Source organism: Takifugu rubripes, chromosome 1 (genome assembly GCF_901000725.2).
Source record: "Takifugu rubripes chromosome 1, fTakRub1.2, whole genome shotgun sequence".
Classification (NCBI taxonomy): domain Eukaryota; kingdom Metazoa; phylum Chordata; class Actinopteri; order Tetraodontiformes; family Tetraodontidae; genus Takifugu; species Takifugu rubripes.
Genome location: NC_042285.1, coordinates 19,013,575 through 19,041,010, shown reverse-complemented (window position 1 = coordinate 19,041,010; position 27,436 = coordinate 19,013,575). Strand labels below are relative to the sequence as shown.

Genomic DNA, 27,436 nt, shown 5'->3' with positions numbered 1-27,436 from the left:
GCTACATCCTTAGCAAAGTGGCTGAGTTCATACTGCATCAAACATGCAATAATATATATATATTTCCCCTCAACGTCAGCTCTTCACCTAAGACACAGAGCACACATCCATGCCACACAATGTGCACAGTCACATTTTAAACTCCAATAAACGAAGCTACAACACAACTCATGAGGCATTTCCAACCCAAATAACACCAACGGGATCAAAATGATAGCGTGTGACTTCACCTGCACTTGACTACACAATTCAGTATCTCAGTTTTTAGATGTTATATCAGAAACATATCGGTGTCTGTTCAGATTGGGCTGGTTTATAAAAGAAACTTTGTTTTAAAAAAAAAAAAAAAAAAAAAGGCTGGTGCGGACCCATTGATATACCTTTGTGCTGAGTTTAGGTGAGGATCTTCCCATCAACGTGTTTGGATGCAGTTCTGCTTTAGGCTTCAGCTGTTGATGTTGAATGGAGGTTTCTGCAGACATTAATCTGGCAAACCTGCATCAAGGCACATTTGTGTGTTTGCGTCGGACATAACGTCAATGCTTTGTGGCTTAAGTCGGGCCGAGACATGTCTGCAGTCATTTGTCTGTGATTTATAAATGATGGCAAATATATATCACGTGGATCCATATTGTCTAAAAATCTAGATAAGGAGGCCATGCATTTTTTCTCAAAACAATGATCTCAAAACAAGGCACAGGAAGGGAGGGAGGTGAGCACTCAATTTGCATCGCAAGCATCATCCTGCTGCTCCTGTACTGCTTTAACCCACAGGAACTCTAAAGCCACACTAACAATCCAGAGTGTTTATGATCAAAACAGCACTTCAGACTCAAGTGGGAGCGTATGTACAGATTTACAAAAACTATCTCTGTTGTCCCAAACCGAAGAAAAAAGAAAAAGAAAGCCAGACAGCGCGAACAAAATCACAGCAAATACATTCCTCTTCTCTCTTCTCCATGCCTTGTGCTGAAAAATCTGTGCAAGATCCAGAATAGTTAGTGTTAGCTTGGTGGTTGACATGTTGACACAGTGCTTTGAGTTTGCCACCTGATGGCGTCGGCTGATCTGTAAGTGTTGACGAGCATGCCGAGCAGCGTTCTGTCAGCCTGCGGTGAGAGGAGGCTGAAACGCGCGGGAAAACTTGTCTGATGTCGCCGCGCTCCAGCCAGAAAACCCAGCTGTAGCAGCAGAACAGCCCGGGAACCTCTGCATGCACTGCCATGGCAGGCCTCATCTAAGAGGGGGGGGGGGCAAAAAGAGCAGCACGGAGCTTCTTCAGAAGCTAACTAACGTGTGTAGGTGGCGTGTTGTTGCTGCAGCAGGGCACGCCGCCTGTTTCTGAGCCCTCGGCAGCACTGCAGGGGCTCGCCGGCACAGACGCGCCGTGGTCGTGTTGTCTCTTCTTATCAAGCTCCTCCCATTTGACCCTGTTGGCGTTAATCATGTCAACCATCGGCTGAAGTTTGGGATTCAACTTGACCAGCGTCTGGGGAGAGAATACATGCATCACTGTGTTATTATGTTCTGAGTAGTGCTTCGAGCTAAACGGTGACCTGTTGGAATACTCACGGTGCAAACAAGCTAATGATACACGTGCACGTCCCCTAACTTTGGGGAGCGTGACTCATCGTTACAAAAGTTCAGCTTTACAGTTGCACCAACACCAGATGTCCTCTTAAATTCAAGATTCATTTGGCAATTTATGTTCTTTTACGCAACCGTTTCTTTTACGCAACCGTTTTTGGCCTTTTAAGAAGCCAGTGCCCAGTATTATTGTAGTATCGGGGTTAATGCAATTGTTTTGTAATAATAGATATTTATTTTTATTTAGCCTTGTCTGACCATGGGTGCACCACCCCAGACAGCGGGCTCCTTCAGCAGCATTGGGGCTTGAGGTTTACTCTCTAGATTATTGTCTCTTCACCCACTAATGCCACGATGGGATGGGCCACGGCTAGCTGGGTTAGCATGCTAAACTGGTGCTGATGCCTATCATTCTTTTCAGACATTTGATGGCTTCTGAGGCAACACACATACATTGTTCAGAAATGATTATAATTAAAATATAATCCTGATTATAACATTAGGCATCAAGCATTCGTAATGAAACTGTTTTATAGGATCTTGATCTTTGTTTATTTAAAAGGAGACAATACAAGATAAAGTGCGTGTTTCTCTAAATCTGCTTGTTTGGACTTACTGGAACAGAGTGGTGGGCAGTGCCCACAAAATCAGCCCATTTTTCACGAACGCAACTTCAACCGGAAACACAGAAATAGGAAAGAACACGCAGCAGCCTGATGGTGGAAGGCTGGTATTGAAAGATTACACAACGTGTGTGTCAGGCACTCATCGTTGTCGCGTGTGTGAGTACTTGTCAGCCAACATTCTATGAAACCATCTTTTCCCTCCGTCTTCTAGACTCCCCGAGAAGTCTGCAACTAGTCCCATTAACCCCATTTACAGTGGAAATGAAGGCGAAGCTCCAGAAAACAACACAAATGTTGACTTATTCACACATTTACAAGGGTCTAGCATTGGAAAAGAGTGAAATGGAGAGCTAAATACGCCTACACTGGGGGGAAATCAACACGGTTGTTAGAGGAAAGCAAAGTCATCAGGCACCAATTAACCCAACTTCAAATGCAGACAAACAATTTGAGCTGCATTCATATTCAGAGGCGGCGTTCGCTAATATTATATGAATAATTGAAAGAGTTGTGTGGGTGGTCGGCCACAACGCCGCTCTGTAATGTGGCCGAGTTCAGCCATCGAGGCCATTTTCTTTCTTATAAAAAGCAATCCGCTTGCTTTTTGTGCATTTGGGGCCTTTTTAAAAGCCGCTACACAACAACAGCAACAATAATAATAATACTAATGATAATGTGCAGAATGTGTGTTTCTGAATATAAGAATGTTGCATCTTTGTATATTCATGTGTACAGTTTGTCTCACATGTCCACAGTAGGACACCTGATCATAGGAGGGGGGGGGGGGGGGGGGGTGGCTGTCGTTTGACGGATGGCGAGATGGAAGGTTATATAATGGGGATTAATATTCCACAGAGCAGGGGAGCCTCCGCCTGGAACAGAGGATCAGTGAGATCAAGAACCAGATCTCTGCCGCCCACGGACAAAAACCCTGAAAGCCTCTGAACTTTCTCCCCCTCTCGCTGTCTCTCCGTCTCCCCCCCCACGCAAATTTAATTGGCAGCAGCACAATAGTGAGCCCCGTATCTGCAGTCTGCAAACATGGGCCGTTACACGAGGCGGCGTGCAGCAGCCCCCCCGCGTACACGCCACACACACACCAGAGCTCGTTTTATCCTCCCCACACAGGCAGCGATGGAAGAGGATGAGCTCCAACTTTTGTCATGAATGTCTGGATGCTCCAGAAGATGAGATCTCTTTATTGGGACTCATCAGGACCTGATGCAGTTGCTCAGAGAGGAGACGCGAGCGGCCTCACACCAGCCGGCCGGTCCTTTTACAACTCTCATGAATTCGGCCTCGTTGCGCCTCAGCTCTTCAGACGGGAGCTCCTGGAGCAGCGGGCTCCCACACAGGCTCTGCTGGCAGAGGGGGCAGGCCCTGACGCCCCCCCACACACACACACACCCACACACACTCATACACACACAGATTTCTATACTGGAGAGGACTCCGTGTAGATTTCCATTACTTTCTATAGCGATAAGCTGCAGCTCCATCCAGTAAAATCAGTCCCTCCGAGACCCCCCCCCACCCCCACCCCACCCCACCCCACCCACACACATGCCGCCTCTGCACCCCTTCTCAAAAAGGACAGGATTTAACCTTGATTAAAAGTAGTTTTTTTTAAAAAAGAAGCACTTCCTGCTGTTGATGCTGTGAGTTTCCCGGCGGCTGCCGATGGAAGCGAAGGTCGAGTGGCTGCGTTACCTCGTACAGCGGCGCGCAAATTCCATCAATCCACTCCAGCTGGAGCCCCGGCAGCTCGTCTTTCCTGTTCCGATCAAAGATGGCCTGCGCAAGCAGAGGTTGGAACACGTTAGTGCCTGGAACCCAAAGGCGGCTGGCTGCAAAAGAAAATGTTCTGGGAACTCTTGGAACAAGTGCTTCTTTTCCCTCCAGCGGCTGCAGCCTGGAGTCCAGAGGCTCCTCGGCGGCTGCGCCTCACAGATAGTTACCGGGCGACCACTTAGAAGTTAATATTTAATTTCCAACACCCACGCGCAGAGAGGGGGGAGTCTGACACAGGCGGTGGACCTGAGGCTGCCGCATTACTTAAATCAGAGACGGGCCAATGTGGCCGGACTTGATTAGTCCACAGCCATTAATTTGCAGGCGGGGAAGCTGTTAGCTGGGTCCCACTTTGACAACTAAAGCCTTTAAAGCTCCTCAATCACTCAGAGCTGCGAGAGCAGGACGAACGTTATCTGCTTGAGGAGCACGTGAGGAAAGCAGAAACACGACGGAGGCATCTCGGGCTGTGAGTGAAGCGGAGCTGGGAGGAGGGAGGGAGGGAGGGAGGGAGGCACTCACGGAGGGCGTCAGCTTCAGCTCCGATCTCTCCCGGTCGCCCTGCTCAAAGAACTCGCTCGTCACCAACTCTGCCACCTGCAATTACAGAAGAAGAGAGGAGCGTGTGAAGGAATCACGCCGCCGCACCCGCGACGCCATCCCGCTTCTCACCTTGCGTGATATGTCCCAAGGTTTGGTGACGGCACCAAGATCACACGCCGTCATCATCATGGACCTGAGGAGCGGCACAGATTTACATTATTTAGGATTCCCTCCGTCAGACCTCATCTCTCTGCACTACCTGCACATGTCTCTGTGAGTCTTTACATTCCAGTTGTACTCTCCAATGCTGACGAGCTCGAAGAAGCTGTTTCTGTTCCTGAGCGTGAAGACACACAAGTGTAAGTGACACACAATCCACAGGGGGGCAGTGTTGCCCCAAAGAAGCCTCGGGGTGTTTGAGCGTGAATTGGTGATCACGCTGCCGAGAACGCCAGCCTCTGAGGAGATTCAGCAGCTTAATAAACAGTGTGGAGTCAAACCGAGCGTACTCGAAGTAGAGGGTGAGGTCCGTGGCCAGGATGGACTGTTTCAGCAGCTGCATGAGGTCGCTGTACTCTGTGGACGACAGGTTGCAGAAGATGTTATGACCCTGTGGAGACACATACCCGGAAAAAGAGAATCACTAAATATCCAGCACAGCTGCACACAGAGCACTGGAAATAAAGGACCCCGTATGAATTATTTATTGTTTAGGATGCCATTTATATAACAAAGGGGCCAACGTTACTTTTTAGTAACAGGAGTTGATTATCCACGACAGGAGAGGACAGTAAGGGACGGTTGAGCAACAATAACTGCATTTAATCAGATTTTTAAGCTCTTTATCAGCATGGATACAGATGTTTCACATCTCTCAAAGCACTGGAGGCCTAAATGATGACACGTTGTCTCACAACTGAGTTCACTTTGTCTTTTTCATAGATCATCTCCTCTGTGTCTACAGGCGAATGCCACCAACATTTAATTTCACTTTTGAAAGCTTTCTGACCCTCAATCATAATGTTTGATCCCCTAATTAGCAGCTGGATCTGTAATCTACTTCAAATTCATGCAGAATTGAGGAACTCTGCATGTCTGGACAGCTCCACATCTGTCATCAATGAGCAAAAACCGCTCATCCATCAGAATTTACAGATCACTTTCCCTTCTTGTCACGCATGGAAAAACAACGGCACACACACGACTGAACCGTAATGGAGCCAGACAACAAACAAAAGCGCACAACAAAGCTGGATTGATCTGTGCAGGCAAAGGAAACCAGCAGCTGCTAATAAGTGAGCAACAGCTCCCACTTTATGGGGCTCTTTATCATTAAAACAGGCCTCTTCCCGTCATTCATTATACATTCACCCGGCACTTAGGCAGCCTCCTCCAGAGGATGCTCTGAGCCGATGGAGAGGCCCGACTGCAGAGGGAATGCAAAACACAGAGGTGACAACAGAGGAGGGCTGGCGTAATTAGAAAAAGCCGAGGTCAGCAAAAACAGACGCAGTTTCTCTTTTCATGCGCCGCGAGAATCTACGTCAAAGGGCTGTCACGGAACGGCTTGGATTCCCTTCCCGGGCTCATGTGTCGCCATGAAATATTGAAGTACGTGGCAGCAGAAACACAAAGCACGTCGCTCATTCTGTCACAACTGGAGCGGATGAAGAAGGCAGGCGAGGCAGCGGGAGCGGCGGGAAGGGGAGTAGAGACACGAAAAGGCAACGCTGGGGCGTTTAAAAGTTTGAAATGGATGGTTGATGCAAGCTGGCGGATTGTATCATGAACCTGCTGCTATAGCAGCGGCGGCGGCACAAATCGTTACGTTATTCCAAACATTCGTCATCTTACGTCTTTAATTACGTTTTCATGCCGACCCGATCACCTGGTAAAATGTCTCTCTCAGCCATTTAACAATAAATCCATCACCTCGGTAATTACATTGATTTGAGGGCAGCACAGGCCTGTTTACGCAGTCACAGACAGCAGCAACTCACACGTTCGTCAGCACACTGGCAAAGCCTCGCGCTGCCTTCTGACTGACAGCACTGGCAACTAAAAAGAGGAGCAGTTTAAAAGCCCTCCGCTGCGAGCATAAACAGGAATATATTTCACAAATGCCCTCTGAATTCTGGCTGGCTTTAAGGTCAGGAGCTGTGGGGAATCTGGTGCAGGATGAATGGATTTCTTCCCTTCAGTTGTTTTCTTTGACCTGGCTGGAGCCCAACACGGAAGCACTGAGGGGATTCCAAGGGTTGCGTGGTTGCACATTAAATCAGATCGAATCTAAAACATTTGATCCAGTAGGAATAGAGAACAACATCAACACAAAACCCCATTTGCATACTGTCAGAACGCAGTGGTGACGATATTGGAACATCATTCACCTCACTCTGTAGGATCATAACGGCGTGGTTGAAGTGATGGTGCTCCAGAGTAGCAGAAGTCCCATAAAGCAGAGAAAGTGCTGAGCCCGTCCTGACACATACAAACACAAGAGACACAGATCGACATTGTCAGCGCACACTGAGACACACAAGCTACCGCCGAGTCTGTCGTAATTCCCTCATTTGGCAATCGACTCCCTGAAATCCGGCTCAGAAGCCCAAAGCTGAAGCCAAGCAGTTCCATCCGCAGATAATAGAGCATGCACAAATACGGATACGTTTGGATTGGAAAGAATGTGGCTAAACTTGCGGTTTACATGATTATTCTAGTGGAACCGTAAACAGGTACTTGTTAGCTCATTTCTTACACCTGCCAATGATGCAAAACATTCAACAGCTGCAGGAGAAGTAGCAGAAGAGCTGCTCCGGAGTCAGCAGTGTTTACACACTCTTCGTTAAGCAGACCCGTATATGAGCCTCCTACCATTTGCCATTTGACACTCGCTGCGGCGCCGCAGACTGCTGCAGGTGCTGAAACACAAGCGTGCGTGCGTGCGTGGGCGGCGGCGCGCGTATGCCCGTGTCTGTCAGAGATTACCGGATAAATCACAAGCGCTTACTTTGCCTGGAAAGCATTGTTAGTGCCCCTGTGGTCCAAGTCGTGGCACACACATCCCACAATTAGCGCGAGGATCTCCACATCTGTCAGCGTCTCCTGGAAGCCCGCCGTCTGAGTCCGGCAAGATGAGAAAACGCAAAAAAAATGAATGAGCGTTTGTCACATGTGAAGCCTCTTGGCTGAGAGGAACGAGCTCTGGAGGCCGCGCGCTGAGCGAGACGTGGTGGTGGCGCAGCCCTCATTAAAACACACGGCAGCAGAATCGATGTGCCCAAAACACATTATAGTACACACACTGCTATTTAATTTCCATCTGCCAGTGATCAACTCAGATGGGACAACATCCATTAAAACTGTGCCTGATTAAATGAATAACACAGCCATGTTTGTGTGTGTGAGCGAGAGTGTGTGTCTTGCCAAAGGCATGCTAGGACAGCATGAAGTAATGCTCCTGGGTTCTCTGCTCAAATAAAGATCTCTGTCTGGCTGTTTGCGGTGAGCTGGAGCAGGAGCGTCGCCTGCAGCTTTAATGATAACGTGATTCCACTCTGCTTCCTTCACGCTAACGATCGGCGCCTGATTTATCAGCCGGCTGCTCGTCACGTTCCTTCATATTCACAAAGGCGACCCTGGTGACCTGACACTCATCAGAGACGATAGATCCAGATAATTTATCTGTAATAGAGGCGACGCAAAGCACCGCTAATCTGAGAATCTCCCTTTATAGCCAATAAAAGAGCCTCCCCGAGTGAGTCGCGGGGAACCGACGGAGGATCCGTACCGTTAGCATCGCGAACATGCACTGGCAGACATTGAAGGCATGTCTCCAGTTGTGGTAAAGGACCATTCTGTAGTTTTTTCTGACGGTCAGCAGCCACCTGCACAGCGTCTGGGGGAGGGAGAGAGAAGTCAGGGTCAGCAGCACGGACTCGTCCAACGCAGCAACGGCGATGGGGACGGGCAGCTCTAACCTCGTAGTCGATCTTAAATTTCTGGACCATGCCCAGCTCGATGAACATCCTCAGAGCGGCCGTGATCATGGCGTCAACGTCCAGAGAGAAATCGTCGAAGGAGAGCTTATCGATGCCCAGTTCACAGACGAGGGGAATGTTGGCAGCCTGTTGTTGGGAGAGACATTAAGGTGAGGGGTCGAGGAGGCCAGAGGGACGTGCACCGCGCTCAGACGATCCACAGAAACATGGAGATGTGCTAATTAACACTCTGAATAGTTATTTGAATAGGTTGAAGACTAATGAGGCAGCCTGAAAACAGGCCGTTTCCTTTCATGAGTATTGACAAACATGACAGCGCAGCAGATTATCAGCTGTTTCTGTCCCAATTATTTCAGCGACCTGGGTCTTTGTCACCATTTCATCAAACGCGGCGTGATGGCAGCGTTCACCTGTCAGGCCGGCCGTGTGGGGGGGGTTTGAATGGGAGTGTTCTCCTCTCTCCCCATTCACAGGTCAGAAAATGTCAGCTGGCTTCGTTCGCCGCAGCCATTTGCACTCTGGTGGAAGCTGGCGTTCCCTGCCTGCCTCGCTATGTGGAGCAGTTATGAAAGAAGGTGAGGGAGAAGCAGGCTGGGCGCCCGGATCTGTGCGAGCGTGCGCGCGTGCGTGCGAGTGTGTGTGGGTGGGGCGGGCTGAAAGATCACACAGCGCACTGGAAAGAGGGGTTCATACATCGCAGCCACAGGGGAAAATCCTGCACATGAAAGTGCAAAAAAATAGGTCATATCTATATTTCAAAACTGTCAATGCAAATGATAAACCTACATATTTTATCCTGCCGTCTTTGTAAACACTGCAGCGTGAACAACTGCCTATTGATCGGAAAAATCGGTCCTAGATATTTAGCTCGACAGTCATCAGTGATCATTTAGTTCGTTGATGTCTTGCTAACGTGCAGACGTGATTTTACCTTCTCAGTTCAAGTCTGCATCACTGAGGTGTAACCATTGTTAAATGGGGGGGGGGGGGGGGGGGGGGTGACATGATCAAACTGAGCCTTTAATCATTTTATTTTCTTCTTTGCGTCTTCATTATAAGCTGCAGATCTTAAGGAATGTGCATGCAGAGAAACAACAAAACATTATTATAGTCATTATCTGAACCAGCAGAGGAAATCTGACAATCACAAACTGACATCTCCATCGCGTGCGTGCAAATGTGGGGAAAAATCAGACCGTTTACGCTTCAACTTTAGCAGAAGGGGCTGCTTATGGGCGGGAAGAGCTGACCTATTTAACCAGTGAGGTGTGAAGACCTGTTGAAGCTCCGAAAACTTGGCTGGGCGGCAAAATCTACGATCGATGTTGTGCTTCTTGCTCAAATATACCAGAGGTACAGCTGTTTTTATGCTTCATGCACAAAATTCTCGAGTTCATCCGTGTTGCCTGCAGCACAAATCCTAAATGTCACACTTGGCGCTGCAGATCTGGAGACGACAGGCAGACCCATTTATCCCACCTTATGAAGAATATTACAGCCTTATCCTTTAAGAAACCGCTGCAGAGCAGAGCCGAAAGAACAGGTTGTGCCTCCACTGAGTTACCATTTTAATATTCTTGTTGACTTCATAGAAAGGTTGAATCCCTGTGAGGAAGAAATGCGTTTCCAGAGATGAATGTAATGGCTAAAAAAACACACAACGTTACCTTGAATTTATCAACTTCGGTCTTGGAGCAAGTGGCGTGGTACGACAAAACCTGCAAAACAGCAACGCAGCTTTTCAGGTGGCTGAAACAGAGCCGTGGTGAGAGGAAGCGTCGGCCGCGGCGTGCAGGCAGAGCAGAACCGCTCGGCAGATTTTCTAGATGAAAACATCGCTGCTGCCGACGAGCGCCGCCATGTCAGCGCAGATGCCATCATTATTATTATAATGAATAAAGTTCATCTTAATCTTAATTATTAGATCAGGTATACTCCTGTTTATTTAGTGCAGAAACGGCGTCTGCATACTCATTCATTTAAATCCTCCCGTTGGCTTTTTCTTCTACTCTGAAACGGTGCTAAGTGCAATAACACACCTGAACCCCCCCCCCACTGTAATCCAGGCATATATAGTACAGGCTGAGCAGTACTGAATGGCTACAAATGCTGCAGAGAAGAGGAGGTATGCTTTATACCCCCCCTCATTAATTTTCAATAAAACCATTGTGCGGATGTTCTCTACAAAGAGAGATCAGCGTTTTCTAGTGCACACATTCTTGTGGAAATATGAGTCTAAAGCAGAAGCCAAACACAAATACCCCTGAGACAGTATACCCGTGGTTTTATGGGGGGTGCAGCAGCCATTTTCACTGATTTCTGGGCATTCTGGAACTGAGTTTATGCCTTAAAATGCAGCTAAAGGAATAGAAAAATAGAGTCTACCATGAAGAAATTCTCTGAAGGTGGGCAGGAAGCTAAAACAATGAGCGCAGAGGTATGAAAAACAGTAAAAAACAAGGAGCAGAGCAGAATCGACTTGTGCTAACACCCTGGAGCAGTATCACAGCCTGCACAGCAGCGTTGCGTAAATGCAGGCAGATAAAACGTGACCGATGGGGATTCGTGCTCTTACATCTAAAGCCACAGACTGTTTGGCCCAGGACTTCTTCACCTGGTCGTACATGATGGTGTTGTTGATGCCCAGCCCACAGAAGATGACGAACGCCTGAGGAGAGAGCAGCGGGCGCGTGCAGTTAGCGGTTTTCCACGCCATCGCGGGGTTGGAGCAAAGGCAAAAAGAATACCTCAAAGAGGCGCTGGTCTGCGTCATCAAACGGTTTCCCATCCAGTCTGTTCAGCACTTGGGCAACACCTGTTAATAAAGTCAGAACACAATAAAAACAGGATATTGTTTGGCAGCAGAGAGGCTGATACGCATTCAGCCTCGACTCCAATTAAAAGAGGATTAAACCCACACTTTTGTGTAGAGCATTATGAGTGAAAATTCAGCGGAGACACTTTAACTCCTCACTGAAAACAACAACAACAACAACATCAGCACTCAGCCCCAGACTTTACAGCCCCAGACTAAAAATGTTGTTGCTGCCTTTCATTAAACGGACACTTTGACACAGCATCCAGATATTGTGTGTAATGTGGCAGCCAAATCCTTCTTTATTGTGCGCTGCTTCCTGTTTGGAAGGCATCAGCCAGGGTGCACTAATTATAAACAAGAGACTTGAACTGTCAGAGCGAGGCTGCGCTAAAAAGTAATTAATCAGCACGTTAATGCTTTTATTTATCTTTGGGAGGTTAAACAAATGCCGTGAAAGCAACATTTTAATTTCAGCCTGTGATGAGGCCCCGCTGGATTAGTCATGGGATGGCAATGCTCAGCGCGCAACGGTTGAACTAAAGCACGATGATGATGGATTTGATCGTGAAAAAACTGTCGTTTGGGATCGAAAACATATATGGTGTATATGAACGGCTCCATTAAAAGGTTTCCTTTGGATCAATCGTGTGATGTAACCCGACCATTTCCAGATTCAGCATTAAACAAGAGCTCACTTCAGCAGAGCTTCCCGCCACATTAACAGATTACACCGCCGTCCTCCGTCCACGAGCAAAGATCTGGCCAGATTTGTTTAAATCACCGGCCCGCAGGCGTCTAATCCGCTGACCTCACACTCTGAACAGACAACAGGCAATGAACGGAAGCTAAAGCCGGTCTATTTGGAAAAATAATGGTGGCTTAATTATAAAAGCGACATCTAAGGAACATGTTCAATGGCGCGTTGGTGATTGTCCGGACTTTTCCCTCGGCATTAAACGTTATTGTTGGAGACACAACAGCAGCACCTTTGCAGTCAATAGTCGACTGAAAACCGCCGATGACACAAGGACGTCTTTGCAAATTTCCTCTCCTGCTGCTTTGTTTGCACAATGGCTTTTCTTTCCACTGTGGAAGAACCTCAGGTACCACCCACACACGCCACGATTCTTTCTCCCCTCACTCTTTCTCTTCTCCCTCCTCCCTCCCGTGCAAATGCACTTACGCCCACGCCGAACAAAACGTGAGGGAGTGCGTGCGGACATCACGCCCACCAACCAGAGATCTTAAGGCAGACACGTCGATGACTTTGCTCTGAATTCAAGTTCTTTTCCCACGTCTGATCTCAGAGCGGCGTGGGGGGAGGGGGGGGGCGCCATCGTTGCTGCTCCTTGCAATATCCAGAACCGAGCCAAAGGAGAGATCAATGATTTATCAGAGTGTCGGTGCGGCGCCGGAGGCCCTCGGGCTGATTCACAAACACAAAGCACACGGTCAGGAGGAGAGAACTCCGCCTCCTTATGGGGAGCCACGCTGCAGCGTGGATCTAATCACACGCGCGCGCCGCCTCCAGCCAAGCTCGCCGTCATTTCCTTCTATGAAGAATAAATGTTGAATGTGAGAACATTGTGAGGGCATGTCAGCCGTGCACCATGAATCAAAGATGAGCTGACGGTGGAAACAGCTCCGCTCGTTGCCAGGCTGATTTCACTGCTTCCTGATGATGACGTAAAGCCCTCAGTAGCCGAACGTAACCAAGTGCAACACTTTCTCTGGTACTTTAAATATCCAGCGCGCGGATCCTGACACATTTATTTTATGCTTTTACGAGCTACATTTATCTCCTTCGCTGTTTCGAGTTTCAACACTAATATTTTATTAATACTTTGGGGAAAGAAACACAAGATTCCAAAGTTAATGATTATGATTTAAATGGAAAAAATGGAAGAAAACAAATAATCACTTAAAGAAGTGAAAGAAATGATATGCTTGGACAGTAACATGGTGTTTTTGTTCACACTCGCGGCGTCCGGTCATTAAGGCCCAGCTGTCGGACTCCCGACACCCCGCAAGTAGCTTGTACAGATGCTAACATCTGCACTGAAGTTACTCGACAGTCAAATGAATTTAAGATAAGAGACGATGTCGCACACAAACTTACCGATGATCTGGTGGTTGCTGTTCCATATGGGAACACAGAGCACAGATCGGATGTGGAAGTCTGAGAACTGGTCCGCCTGTAAAGAGCAGCAAACAGCGAGCATTAGCAGCTAGCTGCCTCAAAACATCAGTGTGCATGGTGTGTGTGTGTGTGTGTGTGTTAAAATGTGTTTGTCTTTCATCTTTAATGACATTCGGCACCAGAAACGAAGCCCATTTGAAGCAGTTCTTCTTCCAGCAGGATTAAAAGGTTTACCTCGGCGTCAAACCGAGGATCCTGATACGCATCGCTGATGTTCACGGGGAGCCCTGTGGACGCCACCAGCTCTGCAATGCTGTTGTTAATGAGCCAGTCAGAGTAAGACGACTTCTCCATACTGTCCTTGAAACTGTCAAAACACAATCAAAAGGAGGTGATTCAACATAAATGCGGACTTTAACAGGCCTCAGAAAAGCCTTTTATTGTACTGAGCCACGTGTTTATTTCTCTCTGCGGATTCCTCGACTTGCATTGACTTGAATTTAATGAACTTCCTGTTCAGCAGATATCATTAAACACCTAATGCAGCTTATGGAGTAATGAAAACGTTAATTGCCTCCATTACGCCCCCGCACTGCCACAGAGGCACCTGCAACCCCGCACACATGCCATCTCTGAGCAACCGGACCGCGGGTCCGGTCCGCCACAGACACTACGCGCAAAACCCAACGAGCAGCCTTGGCGATGGCCTCCACGGTGAACATCCCACACAGTATTACGCTTCACTTTCACCTCACACTCTTTCTCTGGGCTGGAGGAAAAAGAACAAAAGACAATGGAGGCTTTGCTGGTTCAGACGAGGCTCTGTGGTGGAGGCGCCGCAGCCACTCAAAGGCAGATTCATGACTGCTGAGTTCAAGAGTTGCCGGTCTGAGAACGGGGAGCTGAAGGAAAAGTACATACCTGCTTTCGGCGTCTGCGCTGCACTTTGGGGACAGCAGCTCAAAAGATTTGGTGAACTTCACCACCTGAAAGCAAAAGAAGACGTCGTCAAGGCTCTGGGAGTGATTCATGGGAAAGGCAGGAGGGAGAAAGACGGCGGAGGTGCACCAGCACGGCAACATCTGAGCACCGGATCAGCCGAAAGCAGAGAGGACTCTAAAGCCGAAATCATGTCTGCTTTCAATGCTTTATTGTTATTACTCAGTAAGACTGGTGGGAGTGGGCACCAGTTTCCTCTAATGAAATGAAAATGTAATTAAACCAGTGCAGCTGTTAGTATTTCTTTGTTTACTGTGCAACTGCCGGGTTGTATATTATGTTAATAATGGCCAATAGAGAACTTACAGAAGACAGAAATCTGTCAAAAATAGTCAAGCAGAAGTTTCAGTCATGATGCAGGAAATCTAAACAACTATTCTAAACAGTCTTTGTCACTGCAACACAAGCAAAATACTCATTCAGTAGTAAAAGTACTCGTGAATGGCAAAGGATTATAGTGTTAATATTCTCAACACCGTGTTCCGCTGCTGGCTCCCAAATCTGTCAGCCTTTTAGATATGAGGGCAAAAAAGGAGAAAAAGAAACAAATGTTTTAGTTCAAATGTAATTTAACATGCCAGCGCCGCTTTAATGTGTTCAAGATTTAGCGTACTTTATAAATCTGCTTGGTCTAAAGCTTTTTTAGATTAGCTGAGATCGCTAGGTACAAACATTTCTGCATTCCGTTAGAAAACCTCCACGTTTGCAGCGTGCTTTTTAAAAAAAATAACTGATGGTGCAGACTGACAAACGCAGGTCAGAGAATAAAATGTACCGGTGACTCAATGTCCTCCAGCAGCTGAACGGAGCAGCGCTCACACTTGAGCAATGTTTGTGCCCGGTGCATGATCTTCCTGACAATCTTCTCCAGGTCAGTCTGCTCCTCAAACAGGTCATTGACCACCTCCAAGAGCGCCTGAACACCAGCGGGAGAGAAGGTCACAGCCGGTTACTGAGAACCCCCCCAAACCCTCCACACAAACTCTCCAAACTTAATCATCTCAGTAATTATTACCCATCGGTTTTCTGCGAGGATGGCGTGACGGGATTGTTTTCAGCAATAAAAGTTAATTGAGTCTTTATCTAAAGGCGTTCCTCCCCGGTCTGATATGCAAGTGCGTAAGAATCAGATGGCGTAAGGTGAGCTCTCCTCATTTCCCTCCGCTCAGCGAGCTGTGGCCTCGTTATGTTCTCTTCTATCACGGCTCAATGTGTGACACGAATAAGTGCTTTTCTTAACAGTCCCTCTGAGACTTGGACCATGAACGGCGCCGTGCCAGCCTATCGCCGTGATGCTGTTCCGGAGGAGGTGTCCACGCATCCCTGCTCCGTCACTCCTAGCAGCAGTAAGTGCTGCCAATCGATACCTAGCCAGGCATCAGCACAAGGAGCAGTGGGTGTGTGAGTGTGTGTGTGTGTGTGTGTGGGGTGTGTGTGTGTGTGTGTGGTGCAGGACAACCCCTACCCGGCTCCTGTCGTACTCTTTCCTCGAGGCAGCGAAGAGTTGGGCGTTGGAGATGGCGATTCCACAGAAGGGCAGGTACATCTGCAGCACCTGTGGACGCACAGCCAGCATGTGTGAATACAGCCATGGACGCGGACCTGGTCTTCGAATCAAGACCTGTAAGCGGCTTGGCTCCTGTATATGCGGATTACACCTGCCAACTCGAGAACGTCCAACGGGCGGAGCAACGAGCCAACGTTGGTGTTGCAGAAAACTTGCTAGTAATTAAAGCAGGATTAAAATAGCAGCGCTGTCTCACGTGAGGACAGGACGGCATCCGGATGAAAGCGGTTTGGTTGTAAACAGCAGGTTTGGCGTCGTTAAAAACCTCTGCGGGACTCCGCTATGCGGACGAAAATTTCAGGAAGGGTATTGTAAAAAACATAATAAAAAAAAGCAGAGATGAACGAGAGCTATTTTCACTCATGGAAAACCCGACTTTTGAAGTGGAACAAATGGGAAATGGCTTCTCATTGGCAGCAACGCTACTCACGGGGACAAATAAATCAATTTAACTGACGTTTTACCATTTCACTGAGCAGTTTGACTTTACTGCGCCCCAGGCTGATGATATAAAGTTCTTTTTTCCTGCATATTTTCATCATATAAATAATGTAAACTTTGGTTAATGTGCATTCTGAGATCGAAGCCTTGGTAGTGAGGAATCGAAGTGCCTTTCTTTTCCTCTCCACACTGCTGTTGATTCGTAATGAACATCGATACGCGGCCGTGCAGAGAGGCGGCTGCTGGACGCACGCCGGCGCATTTGCACATGTTGGATTCCGTATGACTGAAAAACCGCGGCGCAGCCTTATCTGGCCCACCCTCAGCCCCCATTATGTCAGATCAATAGAAGTTATTTCCTGTGATTCGCCGCTCAGCCTCTTTGCTGGGTTATCTACAGTACCTTCAGCATCTGGCTGCTGAGTAAACAGAGCAACAGCACAACAAATCCACTAATGTTTACCAGCCTTCAGCGTGACCCGAGGGGGGGAGAGACACACGACAATGCATGAATGGGAAGCTACTCAGCTGCAGCCGCTGATACAGGGATGTCTCCTTCACCTTTGAGATGAGAAATGATGCCAGCGACTCATTAGCCACCGCTCAACGTGAGGAGAACCCAGCAGCAACTGGGAATGTCAAACATACCAGTAAAGTCCACAACCAGAGGTGTGGATCAATGAATGTTTGCCGGTTTCTTCTGCTTGCCAGGCGGCAGAAAAATTAAATAGCGTCTGAGTTGCACGTGGGTGTGATTCATGAACTCAAAGGAAAGCTTGAGCAATTTAATTACAGGTTCTTGGTAACTATGGATGTGGAGAGGGAGGGCACCATTGACTGAAAAGGTTGTGAAATTGTGCTCCAACGGTGGTGGGTTCCCTTTAGATGTGTGATAGCAAGAGCGATTCAGCAGCTACCGCTCACCCATCACGCCTCGGATGGTGCTGGCTCCAGAAAACAAGGCGTGTACGCGTGTGCACGCGTGTTCCAGACGAGCTACACATCGCTCGGTAAAAACAAGCGGTTCCAATCACGTCATATTCAAGCACCTGAGCGCGCACATTATGCTGTTGCAGCTGTCTTTTAGAATCCTCTAATAATGACCTTCCAAAGAGACGGCGGCCATCAATGGACCCAGCAGGAGCCGATTCATTAGCGAGCAGGACTTCAGGGATCCGACTATGGATCCGCTGCAGAAACGGGCAAACGCAAGAAAAGCGCCGCTCTCTCTAATTACATTCTGTCAGGCGGGTCATTATACAAGGTTACATTACAAACAAGACGTTTTGCTTAGAGAACTGCGGAGCGACCAATAAAGAGCGGAATAAACCGGCCTGGCCTTTCCAAACAGTCGGTCCCTTTAACCTCCACCACTTGTTTTTCTACAAGTGGAATATCAGGCGAGCTGAAATTCCATCCAGCACACGTTTGTTTGCCCCCCACCCCCCTCCCCTCCTACCACGCATCGTGTGAATAACAAGTTTATTTAAAAAACTGTCTCCTCTTCTGCGAGTAAAGTAAAATCAGCCAGCATTCTCGGGAATCAGAGCGCAGTTTAGAGAACGTTTGAGCGGTGGAATGAGGTGTGATGTTGTTCACTGAGGGAGGAGGAGAGAGGGGAGCAGGTCCTCGCTCCGACACCTGTGGGCTCAGTCACATCTCCTTTGTAATAGAAATGAGCAGACTATCCACTCAGCTTTAAAGGGGAATACGTGTTGGCCAGCGGAGCAGAAATGTCAGGCCATCCCCTCCATCTTTGCTTCTCCTCCAGCAGACGTTGGTTCTCCACAACCCAACCCCGACCCCCCCCGTGGAAGCTGCCTGCATATGACAATCGGCTGTAATTATCACAGTCACACATCCAGCAGCGGAGCCGCCTCGAGGTGGTTCATCCACGGATGCTCACCGTCATTCGTCTGTGTGGTGTTAATGTTGAGATTGGAGCCCAGAAGCCCTCCTGGTGCCTTCTACTGGGTTTGGGAGTGTTTAGTGGGATGTACTGTACAAATCAGATCTCTCAGATCCAACTAACATCTGGCTACGAGCGGTAATATCCTTTTCTCTCAGGCTTACATGGCTAAATTGTGTAAAAGTGGCTATAACAGTGTTGCTTCAAGCCGATCAGAGTCAGGCAACGGTGAAGGGAGAATGCTATTTGATAATTGCGTGTGATTATAATGGAAGATTTAGAGATAAGGTGATAAAGTCATCTCACACACTGAATTCAGTAGCTGCTGTCTACGACTGCACTGTATAATGAGACAATACAATTATACATGGACCGAACCATTATCCAAGCTCCCCAAAGGGCTCCAATCTGCAGCTTATCAACACAAGATAATTAAAGCGGCGTTGGATTTAAAAGCAGGCGCGTAATGTGCTTCAATATTTTATAAGCTTCCGTGTATGCACGCCGGCATTTGTTTCAATAAAGGAACAATAAAATCCATTATAATATCTGATATTGCGGTATCATTTCATGCTCTGAGCGGTGAGATACCTTTTCATATATCAAGGCCTCCCATGGAAGGAGTGCTGCAGCGGAGCCATGCAGCCAGCTCGCCGCGTTGTCTGACGCTGGAATTGCATTTCATCACTAATATAGCTGTAGCTGCATTAGCGTGACGCTGATGCAACGTGAAGGCTCGTCAGAACATGGGAAAAGGGGCAAAACATGTATTTGTAATCTCAGTTGTTAAGAACAATGGCTGGAGTCTAAGACTCATTCCTATTTCTTTGTAAGAACAGAACCCATCTCCCGCTGCACAACGCGCTCTTATGCCTCGTTTAATATTTCTCCTCCCCGGGGGGTTCATGGCTGCAGCGAGAGAGAGAGACAGAGTAAAACTTGTCATCACCTTCCTTTTACATCTCATTAAATGTGCCCACAGACTGGACACATTTTGCATCTCGCTGCCGGGGGTGGACTGAAACCCTGTAATACAACCATCACTCATTCATAATAATCCCTGATTGTATTCATTCATAAAAAATCTTTGTGCTTGTGGAAGTAGCAATCACCACTGAGCTGACACATAAGGACTTAAATCATGTCATCACATCAGGACGTCTGACCAGATTCTCTTTTTTTTTCCTGCAGATAAATTTATTCCTACTGGAGCGATGCCAGCTTTAGCCAGCGTTCAATATTTGGCCTCCTGCAGCCGTTCAAACCCCCGGAATGGTGAAACAGACTGACAGCCTGCTTGTCCTGTTTGCAATTCTGAGCAGATTCAGTGGAGTTGCAAAACTTTCAGAGAAGGCGAAAACACATCGAAGTAACGACACAAGTCAGACCGGTTTTCTTAAAATTATTGAGCAGTTTTGGCTCAGACACATAGAAAGAACAAACGCTCCCTGCTGTTTGTTGGGCAGTTAGGACAAACTTCAAATACACAACGCTTCTGCATCAAAGCAAGGATGCAAATCAACTGGTGCGGATGATCTTAGTTCAGCTGATTATGACAGTCACCAGAATACTGATTCATTCCCAAATTCAAGTAAAGTAGTCAACAGAACTGCAACTAAATCTGTTGACATATTAGCCAACAACATGTCATTCTCGGGAAGATCCCCGCTTATTATTTCTGTCAAGCGGAGAGAACGTGAAACGAGGCCACGTTCGAACACCAATGTCAGCATCACAAAGGAAAAAAGTTTTTCCTTTGTGTTTTCAAAAGTGCTCCATGTTCACAGGGAGACGGTGTGAAAACGATGCACGTTCACACAGATTATGATAACAACCCGACACCCTGTAGTGAGCCTGCCAGGCCAGTAGGTGGCGATGTTGACCAGAGCCTTAGCCATTGTCTCAGGCCTTGGCAGATAGAAAAGTTGCATCTCCGCTGGTAAGAATATTGATGCAGCAAATCCACATTTTGTTGGCGAAGCGATAACAAACGCAGCACAGTTAGCGTGCGCGTGTTGCTGGGTAGTCGCCCATAGCTGTCACCGGGTGCACGCTACCTTTATCCAAGAGAGTTATGTGCATGTTCAGCGTGTGAAAACGGTGCTCTCTGTTTACACGGAGACAGAAATGTGGAGGTTTTCATAGCTTTTCTCTCTGGAGCCCATTTTCAGATGTTTTGCACATGAAAGAATAAAACATTTTTATTGTTGTGCAAATGGTTCCTAACAACCATTTACTTTATTTAATACTGTCTTTTCTAAAATCTGTTACAAACTCCTGACTAAAACACACTCGTTGTCATACCAGCACACGTTTTGACCGTGACGTCTCCCAGGCGAAAAATCCTCACAAAGACAACAACAACAACAACAACAACAACAACAACGAGGGGGGAGGCCAACATGGAAGGAGCTGAGGCCTTTGCCACGTTTCTAGTTTGGACGTTTGTGTACATGGTGCTGGATGCTATGAACGAGAGAAGAAGGCGCCTCCACAAAGAACTTGAGAGGCTGTTTTGGTGATTTCTGATGATGTCACATCTGGCTCCCAATCAGCAGCAAGTAAACCTAAGCTCCGCCCGGTTTGGGGGAGGGGGGTGTCGGGCCCAATCTAGGTAACTAGCCTTGAGCCTGGACTTATGTTGAGCCCCAGAAAAGTTTCTGTAAATGGCCCTTTGGGGGAGGTTCCTGCAGTGGAGTCCTGCACTAACGACCCCTTCACCCTGTAAAATTAACCCTACAGTGGAAACGAGGATATCAACACTTGAGCTGGTTTAGAAGCACTTAACAGAAAAATGTCTTTGTCCGGCCAATGAATGAGTGCATCCTTCACCTCAATAATGCAGGTGCATGTGTTGTGAGCGTTACATAGTCACCTTGTCCAGATAAATTGGTTAGATGAATCCACATTTATGACTGTGGGAGCTCGTGAGATCACAGAAACCCTCGGTGATCTGAGATTATTAAACCATCCAAATAGTCCTCACCAAGAGAATACTGATGTTCCTACTGAAAGCTTCTGTCACGCCCTCATGAGCTCTGAGTAGCAGAGCTCAGGGGAGAGATGAGTTGAATCTGACAATGTTGAAGGACAAAACATGGATTTCTTCTGAACCGGTCGGCATGGCAAAAGTAGAAGATGAAGCTAAATGAACCACAAACCTGTGGCGCGTGATAAAATGCCACATCATCATCAAACCAGGCGAGCGTAATCACCTTTTCGTCGTCTTCGGTGAAGAGCTCCCCACTCGAGGACTTGTTGATGGCCTGAGCGACTCCGATGATCTCTCCATCGCTGTTTTGGATGGGCATGCACAGGAGGGACTTGGTTTTGTACCCAGTCAGCTTGTCGATTTCATCGCTGAAGCGACGATCCTGCAACCGGCAGCAAGAGCACGCGCGGTTAGAGCCCAGTCAGTGTGTAGGAACCGCTCCTGCTTTCACATAGTAACACATCATCACTTCATTTTACTATAGAATGTTTCACAGCATGGCCATAAAGGTCAGAGAGGACGGCTTCACCGTATTTTATTGGATGTCAAGGTTGGATCTGAGTGAACCTGCCTGGACTGTGGCCTTCCACCCTCGCAGCTCGAATAATGACCAACACAATTACAGAATGAACGTAAACCATCTGTCTTGGTATCTCTTTTTTCCCCCTGTGACTCATACAGATGCACACAAGCACGCACGCACGCACAAGGATGAGGAAGATGCACCTGATAGGCGTCAGGAATGTTCACCGTCTCTCCGTGTTCGGCCACATACCCGATGATGCCCTTCCCCCAGGGCACCTGAACTTCACCCGAGTTCATGGAGGGCAAAACGGTGGTACCCGCGTGCACGTCAAAGAATTTGGACACGAGCGTCTTCTTGTTGCCCGTCCCCTCCACTAAAAACAGGGAGCACCGGTCTGCGTCGACCATGATGCAAACAAACACGAGGATTTTGTAGCTGAGGCTCGTTAGATCCAGGTCGTTCGAGATGTCTTTGACAAGCTCGAGGAAGAACTCCCGCTCGTTGTGCTCTTTGAGGTAATATTTGAAATCCACCGCTGTGGACGGATACTGGGGGATGTTGACTCTGGACTCCAGCAGCGCGCTCAGTATGTGCGCGGTGGTCGGGGGTAGAGAGCTGGCTTTCCTCAGCAGAGCTCTCCTCCTCATGCTGGTCAGGGGCTCCTGCGCCCTGGAATTGACGTGCTCGTCGTATGTCCTGTTCACATTGATGGCTTTTGATCTGGCGAAAGTTTTGCGCAGCTCCTTCTGCGAGGCTCTCCGCTGCAGACCGTCGCATTTGCTCGCCCAGCTGTCCTTGCACACGCTGCTCTTCTCCTCTTTGGGCTCGGCCTCACTTTTGCCCGCCTGGTGATTCTTCAGCCATTTCTCCACCATGCTAGAACTGCCCTTTCGGTTCAGGTAGTCCTCGAATAACTCGGGGTGCGAGTCCAGAAAACTTTCCACGTCAGAGAACACCATCTTTGGCACTGCCATACCTGTTCCTCGGGCGGTTCTCAGTGAACCAAATCAGTGAAGTGACGCGGGGAAATATCATCGATGAGGCTTCACCGAGGGTAAAAGTAAAGAATCAGCTGAGCAGCACAACTTTGAGGACGCGCTGCTGTGCTGGAAACACCCCTGGAGCTCCGGCTACATGTCAGCTCCCGCTCAGCTGGCAGGAGGATGGAGGTTCCTTTTGCGCGCAGCAGCATTCCTCCGCGGCATCTCCAACGCGTCAAAACAAAGCCACATCAGGCAACAGACATCTCACCGAGAGCCACAATTAAGCAGCATCTCCTTTGTGTGGGTATTCTTGTGTGCAAATGGAGCTGGCTGCGGTTGGCTCCGTCTTGCTGACGGTCTCTTCGTCACACGTATTGAAGCTCCGCGTTTCTGCCCCCCCCCCCCCCCCCCCCCCCCCCCCGCTTGCGACTGCGCTTAAACCATTTTCGCTGTTTGTGGATGGTCATGGGGACGATTGTATTCATTTACCGTCTCTTCGTGAAGTAAATTATGAACTCTCTCAACCCTAAAAAGAGTTGACGTTTGTCCCTGTAATTCCTGCATTCTAGACGTTTTGCAACAAAATATATATGTATATATAAAAATAACATAAAGAACCAATAGCTTGTATTATTTTTTAACACAGATGATGGGCAACATCTTTAAATAACACGACAAAGACAATTATAAGGATTTGAGAAAATCTAAATCTTTTAATAAAGATTCCTTGTGCAAGTATGGCACTTAAACGGTAGAGGGTGCTATACCCCACAAATTGGATAAGACGGGAACACGATTCTTTTTAAAATAAATTTATTGGCAGATTACTGTTGAGTTAAGACTAATGACAGCGTATTAGTCAGTGACGATTCAAGTTTAAAGCTATATACATGTATTTTTTTATTTGGCTACCGATTCCAACTAGGTCATCTAAAGGGGAAACACGGGTCACATGACTAATGGTGAGCACGTACGTATCAAGACATTTGATGGAGAAAATATGCGTCTTCTGACACGTACATAACATTTAAAAACAGCCTGTGAGTTTTGATTTAAAATCTACAAATGGTAAATGATTTGAACTATGATCTGATTTCATTTATTTATTTACTGGTTATTTTCTGTCTATATATTGTATTGTGTTGATGGTCATTTAACTTGGTTGAGCCATGCTGTCATAATTGTCCAACGAGACTTAAAGTAAATCCCTTAGACTGAGAATAACTGATGTAATTGACTTACGTTAAAGAACGAAAGTGAGGAAAACAAGTAGGAAATAAAAGAAACAGATTGGTGCCTTTATAATATTTACTTGTAATATTTCTGACTCCTCTAAAACATGAGTATCTTTGTAATTCCACTAAAGCTTTTCCATTTCAACCTGTAAACCTCTCATAATTTCCTCTCATATAATTACATTTTAATCTCCAACAATAAACACGACTACCTGGTTTCAATTACAGGAACAAATGCATGCGTCAGCCGCAGCATTTAAAACTCTGAATGGTTTAATCATACATTAGATTTGGTAATCTTGCATCAGCTGTAAAACTCATTGTGACTTGGCCCTGCACCAGATCTTCTACATGAGACATTAAATGTGGTACCTGTAAACTGGAATAGTGCAGAGAAAAGGCTCAAAGTTGTATCAGTTTTATATTTACTTTGCATATACTCCATTGTAGGTGCTTTACCAACTTACTTTGTTAAACTAAATTTACCATTTTTAGTCTCAGATAATATAAAGGCATGAAAATAATGTTAAATTCAACAGAAAAAACTGGCATTTGGTGTAAATTTTATTCGTACTCAAATTACAGTCGCAGAAGGCACAGTCATCCATTTAAGACACTATTTTAACATAGAAACAGGACAGGATAATGAAATAATGTTCATGTCTTAAGACACCACAGTATTTATTACAATAATTTACGTAAGAAAAAGTAACCTGCTAAAACCAGGGAAGATTTCAATAAAAGAGGACCATACCAGTTTTAGCTGTGACAAAACAGCCCTCAGACAGGTTCCCCTTCTGCCTGGTTTTCAAATAATCAGTCCTGTCTTCTTGAGCTGTTTGCCAGGATAAAAGGCTTCAAGCGGTGATGGAGGCAACTGTTCAAGATGTTGAAGATTTCAGGTATGCTATAAGGTCAGCCCTTTCGGTTTTCTTTTTGATGCCTGCAAAGATCATCTTTGTTCCTGGAATGTATTTCTTGGGATTCTCCAAGTAGACCATCAGGGTCTCCTCACTCCAGATAATACCTGAAATCAAACGGGAGGAGAAGCAGTCAACACACAGCTTTCAACAGCACAGCATTGGTTCGCCCAAATGCTCCCAAACGTACCTTTGCTTTTGTTAGCATCAGTATAGGAGAAGCCTTCTGCCTGGCCCGTTTTGCGCCCGAACAGCCCCCACAGGTTGGGGCCGGTTTTATGCTTCCCGCCCTGCTCTACTGTGTGGCATTGAGCACACTTTTGGACAAATGCCTTCTTGCCCTTAGCAATGTCTCCTGACATTTCTGAAGGAAGAAAAATGATAAAAAAAACATATTTTTAAAAGTCCAATTTGCCATGACTGCCTTGACTTCTATGCGCAGTTTCTGCCACAAGAGGGAGCTCTCCTGTTGCACAACTACTCCCTGCGGGGATTATAAAATGGAGGGCTTTTATTTAAAGTGTCTCAAAGAACAGGACTTCTATTGTAAACGTGAAGTTGTAACTACATATTGTTAACGTTAAGCGATATAAACAGCAATCGCTGCGTTACCCATAAGGTAACTTAGTATACGGGCGGTAGCCTTTCCGGGAAAAACTACGGTAACGTTGAGTAATGCCTCTATAGCGTCTAATTTATAGAGGTTTTTGAGACTCGAGCTCGGAGTCCACCAATTTAGATAAAAATCAAACTTTTACTGTAGGAACAGACGTCTGCCGGCTAAAGTCCACGTTGCACAGGACAGAAACGGATCCATACACGTTTAAGTCGCTGGATACACAATACACAAAGACCGACAGTAAAACAATCCGGATACTTCGGAGAACGAAGTCTCACCTTTTCTTTTGAGGTCTTCGACCGGTTCTTAAACAGCGAATGGTTTCGTTGATACGGTTTAGCCGGCTCTATCGCCTTCGGTCACCCTGAAATGTGCCTTTACTCACGTCCTTCCGATTAAAAACGTCACCGGTCACATGACCCGTGACGCCATCGCCGTCACCTCAGAGCGCTGACGTTACTAAACCTAAACCCGGAAATCACATGCTAAAGTTTCATAAAATTTAACGGAATCAATTTTTGTTGTTTTGTTTAGAGTCATCAAAGCCAGACAGCCAGGCTGAAAATGAGTTCATACAGTTTTATTTCATATTGAAAAAAGACTTAAACTGTCCATTACTGATACTGCCCAAAGAACCAAAACCAAGGGGCCCCGCGTTGATCCCCAAGCAACATCTACACTTTGTTTACCCACTCTTTATGACCGTACCCTTACCTTAGTCACAGCGTCAGTCTGTTACAATCAAAATTGTTTCAAGGGGAGAGGAGAGGAGAGGAGGGGAACCAGCAAGGTGACAGAGGTCTGTCAGGGACACACCAGTATGTAGGCAACCTTAGACAGCAACTATAGTTCATCACCTCTATAACCTGTAACACTGTAAGCATCCTGCCCAATCCCAACTTGTGAATAAAACATAAAACCCAGCCAGATCTATCCGCACCTCTCTAAAAGAATCTTGATTGTCTGACCGCAATCAGTCCATCATCTACTGCCTCGTGCAGCAGCACTCAAGTGACTCTCGAAGATACTGTATTTAGAGGAATACATCATAGAGAGATTAATTTTAATGATGACATGTGCCTATACCGGCAGGTTATGCCAGGTCAGGATGCATTTATTTTACTCCTGCCAAGGTCATGCGACAGCCAGACTTTGAAGGGTCAATTTATATGTGTGTATACGCTATACTACAGGTGGGTGAAGGTCACACTACATGGGGAAATGACCTGTTTGTGCTCTTTGAGTGCTTTTCTCTAGTTCAGTCATGTAATCTGATAGCCACAAATGTTTTTTGGGAAGCAAAAATAAATGAGAAAAGGACTCGACCATGTCTGACTGGTGCTACAGCCACCTGTTTAAAGTACTCTCCATTAAAGACTGAACAGTTTAGAAGAAAATGACCGCCATGCTTTCAATAATTAACTCAAGGGAGACACTACAGCAGCTTTGGTGCACAGGGAAGTCACCTTGTCGCAACTGTTATGTCACCTAGGTTCAAGGGTTCCTCTGTCCCTTCTGCGGCTGCTTCGGTCGGCCTATTAAAAACCCATTTGTCTTGTGTCAAATATGCAATCTGACAAGGGAAGTTTACTTTAACATTTTAGTGAGAGCTGTTCAAATACAGGTTAAGTAGAGCGATAGATTTGTTGTCAATCTGTCAACATGTCAACTTTCTAACCTCAAAAGAAGTGAGTGTATAAATGAGCAGTTGTAAAAATAATGTGTGCAAAAGTGTTTAT

At 46.8% G+C, this 27,436-nt stretch overlaps 2 protein-coding genes across 3 annotated transcripts; both read right to left on the bottom strand.

Moving 5' to 3' along the window:
• Window positions 1-343: 343 nt before the first annotated feature.
• On the bottom strand, window positions 344-23,310 carry pde11a (phosphodiesterase 11a). 2 transcript variants are annotated; one of them, XM_029849343.1, is made up of 21 exons: window positions 22,141-23,310; window positions 21,638-21,796; window positions 15,971-16,060; window positions 15,281-15,421; window positions 14,982-15,014; window positions 14,428-14,492; window positions 13,741-13,873; window positions 13,486-13,561; window positions 11,296-11,363; window positions 11,124-11,216; window positions 10,216-10,266; window positions 8,528-8,674; window positions 8,338-8,445; window positions 7,558-7,667; window positions 6,938-7,028; window positions 5,057-5,157; window positions 4,807-4,884; window positions 4,677-4,740; window positions 4,527-4,601; window positions 3,924-4,007; window positions 344-1,489 (listed from the first exon to the last, which is right to left on the bottom strand). In XM_029849343.1, the coding sequence occupies exons 1-21, from the start codon at window positions 22,912-22,914 to the stop codon at window positions 1,286-1,288; spliced, it is 2,745 nt and encodes a 914-aa protein (XP_029705203.1). In that variant the 5' UTR covers window positions 22,915-23,310; the 3' UTR covers window positions 344-1,285. The 2 variants fall into 2 exon arrangements, with proteins under 2 accessions (XP_029705203.1, XP_029705207.1); XM_029849347.1 differs by lacking the exon at window positions 14,982-15,014 and having other exon boundaries at window positions 22,141-23,309.
• Window positions 23,311-24,704: 1,394 nt separating this feature from the next.
• Window positions 24,705-26,133, bottom strand: LOC101064386 (cytochrome c-b-like). Its single transcript, XM_003961826.3, has 3 exons — window positions 25,976-26,133; window positions 25,269-25,442; window positions 24,705-25,185 (listed from the first exon to the last, which is right to left on the bottom strand). The coding sequence occupies exons 2-3, from the start codon at window positions 25,438-25,440 to the stop codon at window positions 25,040-25,042; spliced, it is 318 nt and encodes a 105-aa protein (XP_003961875.1). The 5' UTR covers window positions 25,441-25,442; window positions 25,976-26,133; the 3' UTR covers window positions 24,705-25,039.
• Between the last annotated feature and the right edge of the window lie 1,303 nt (window positions 26,134-27,436).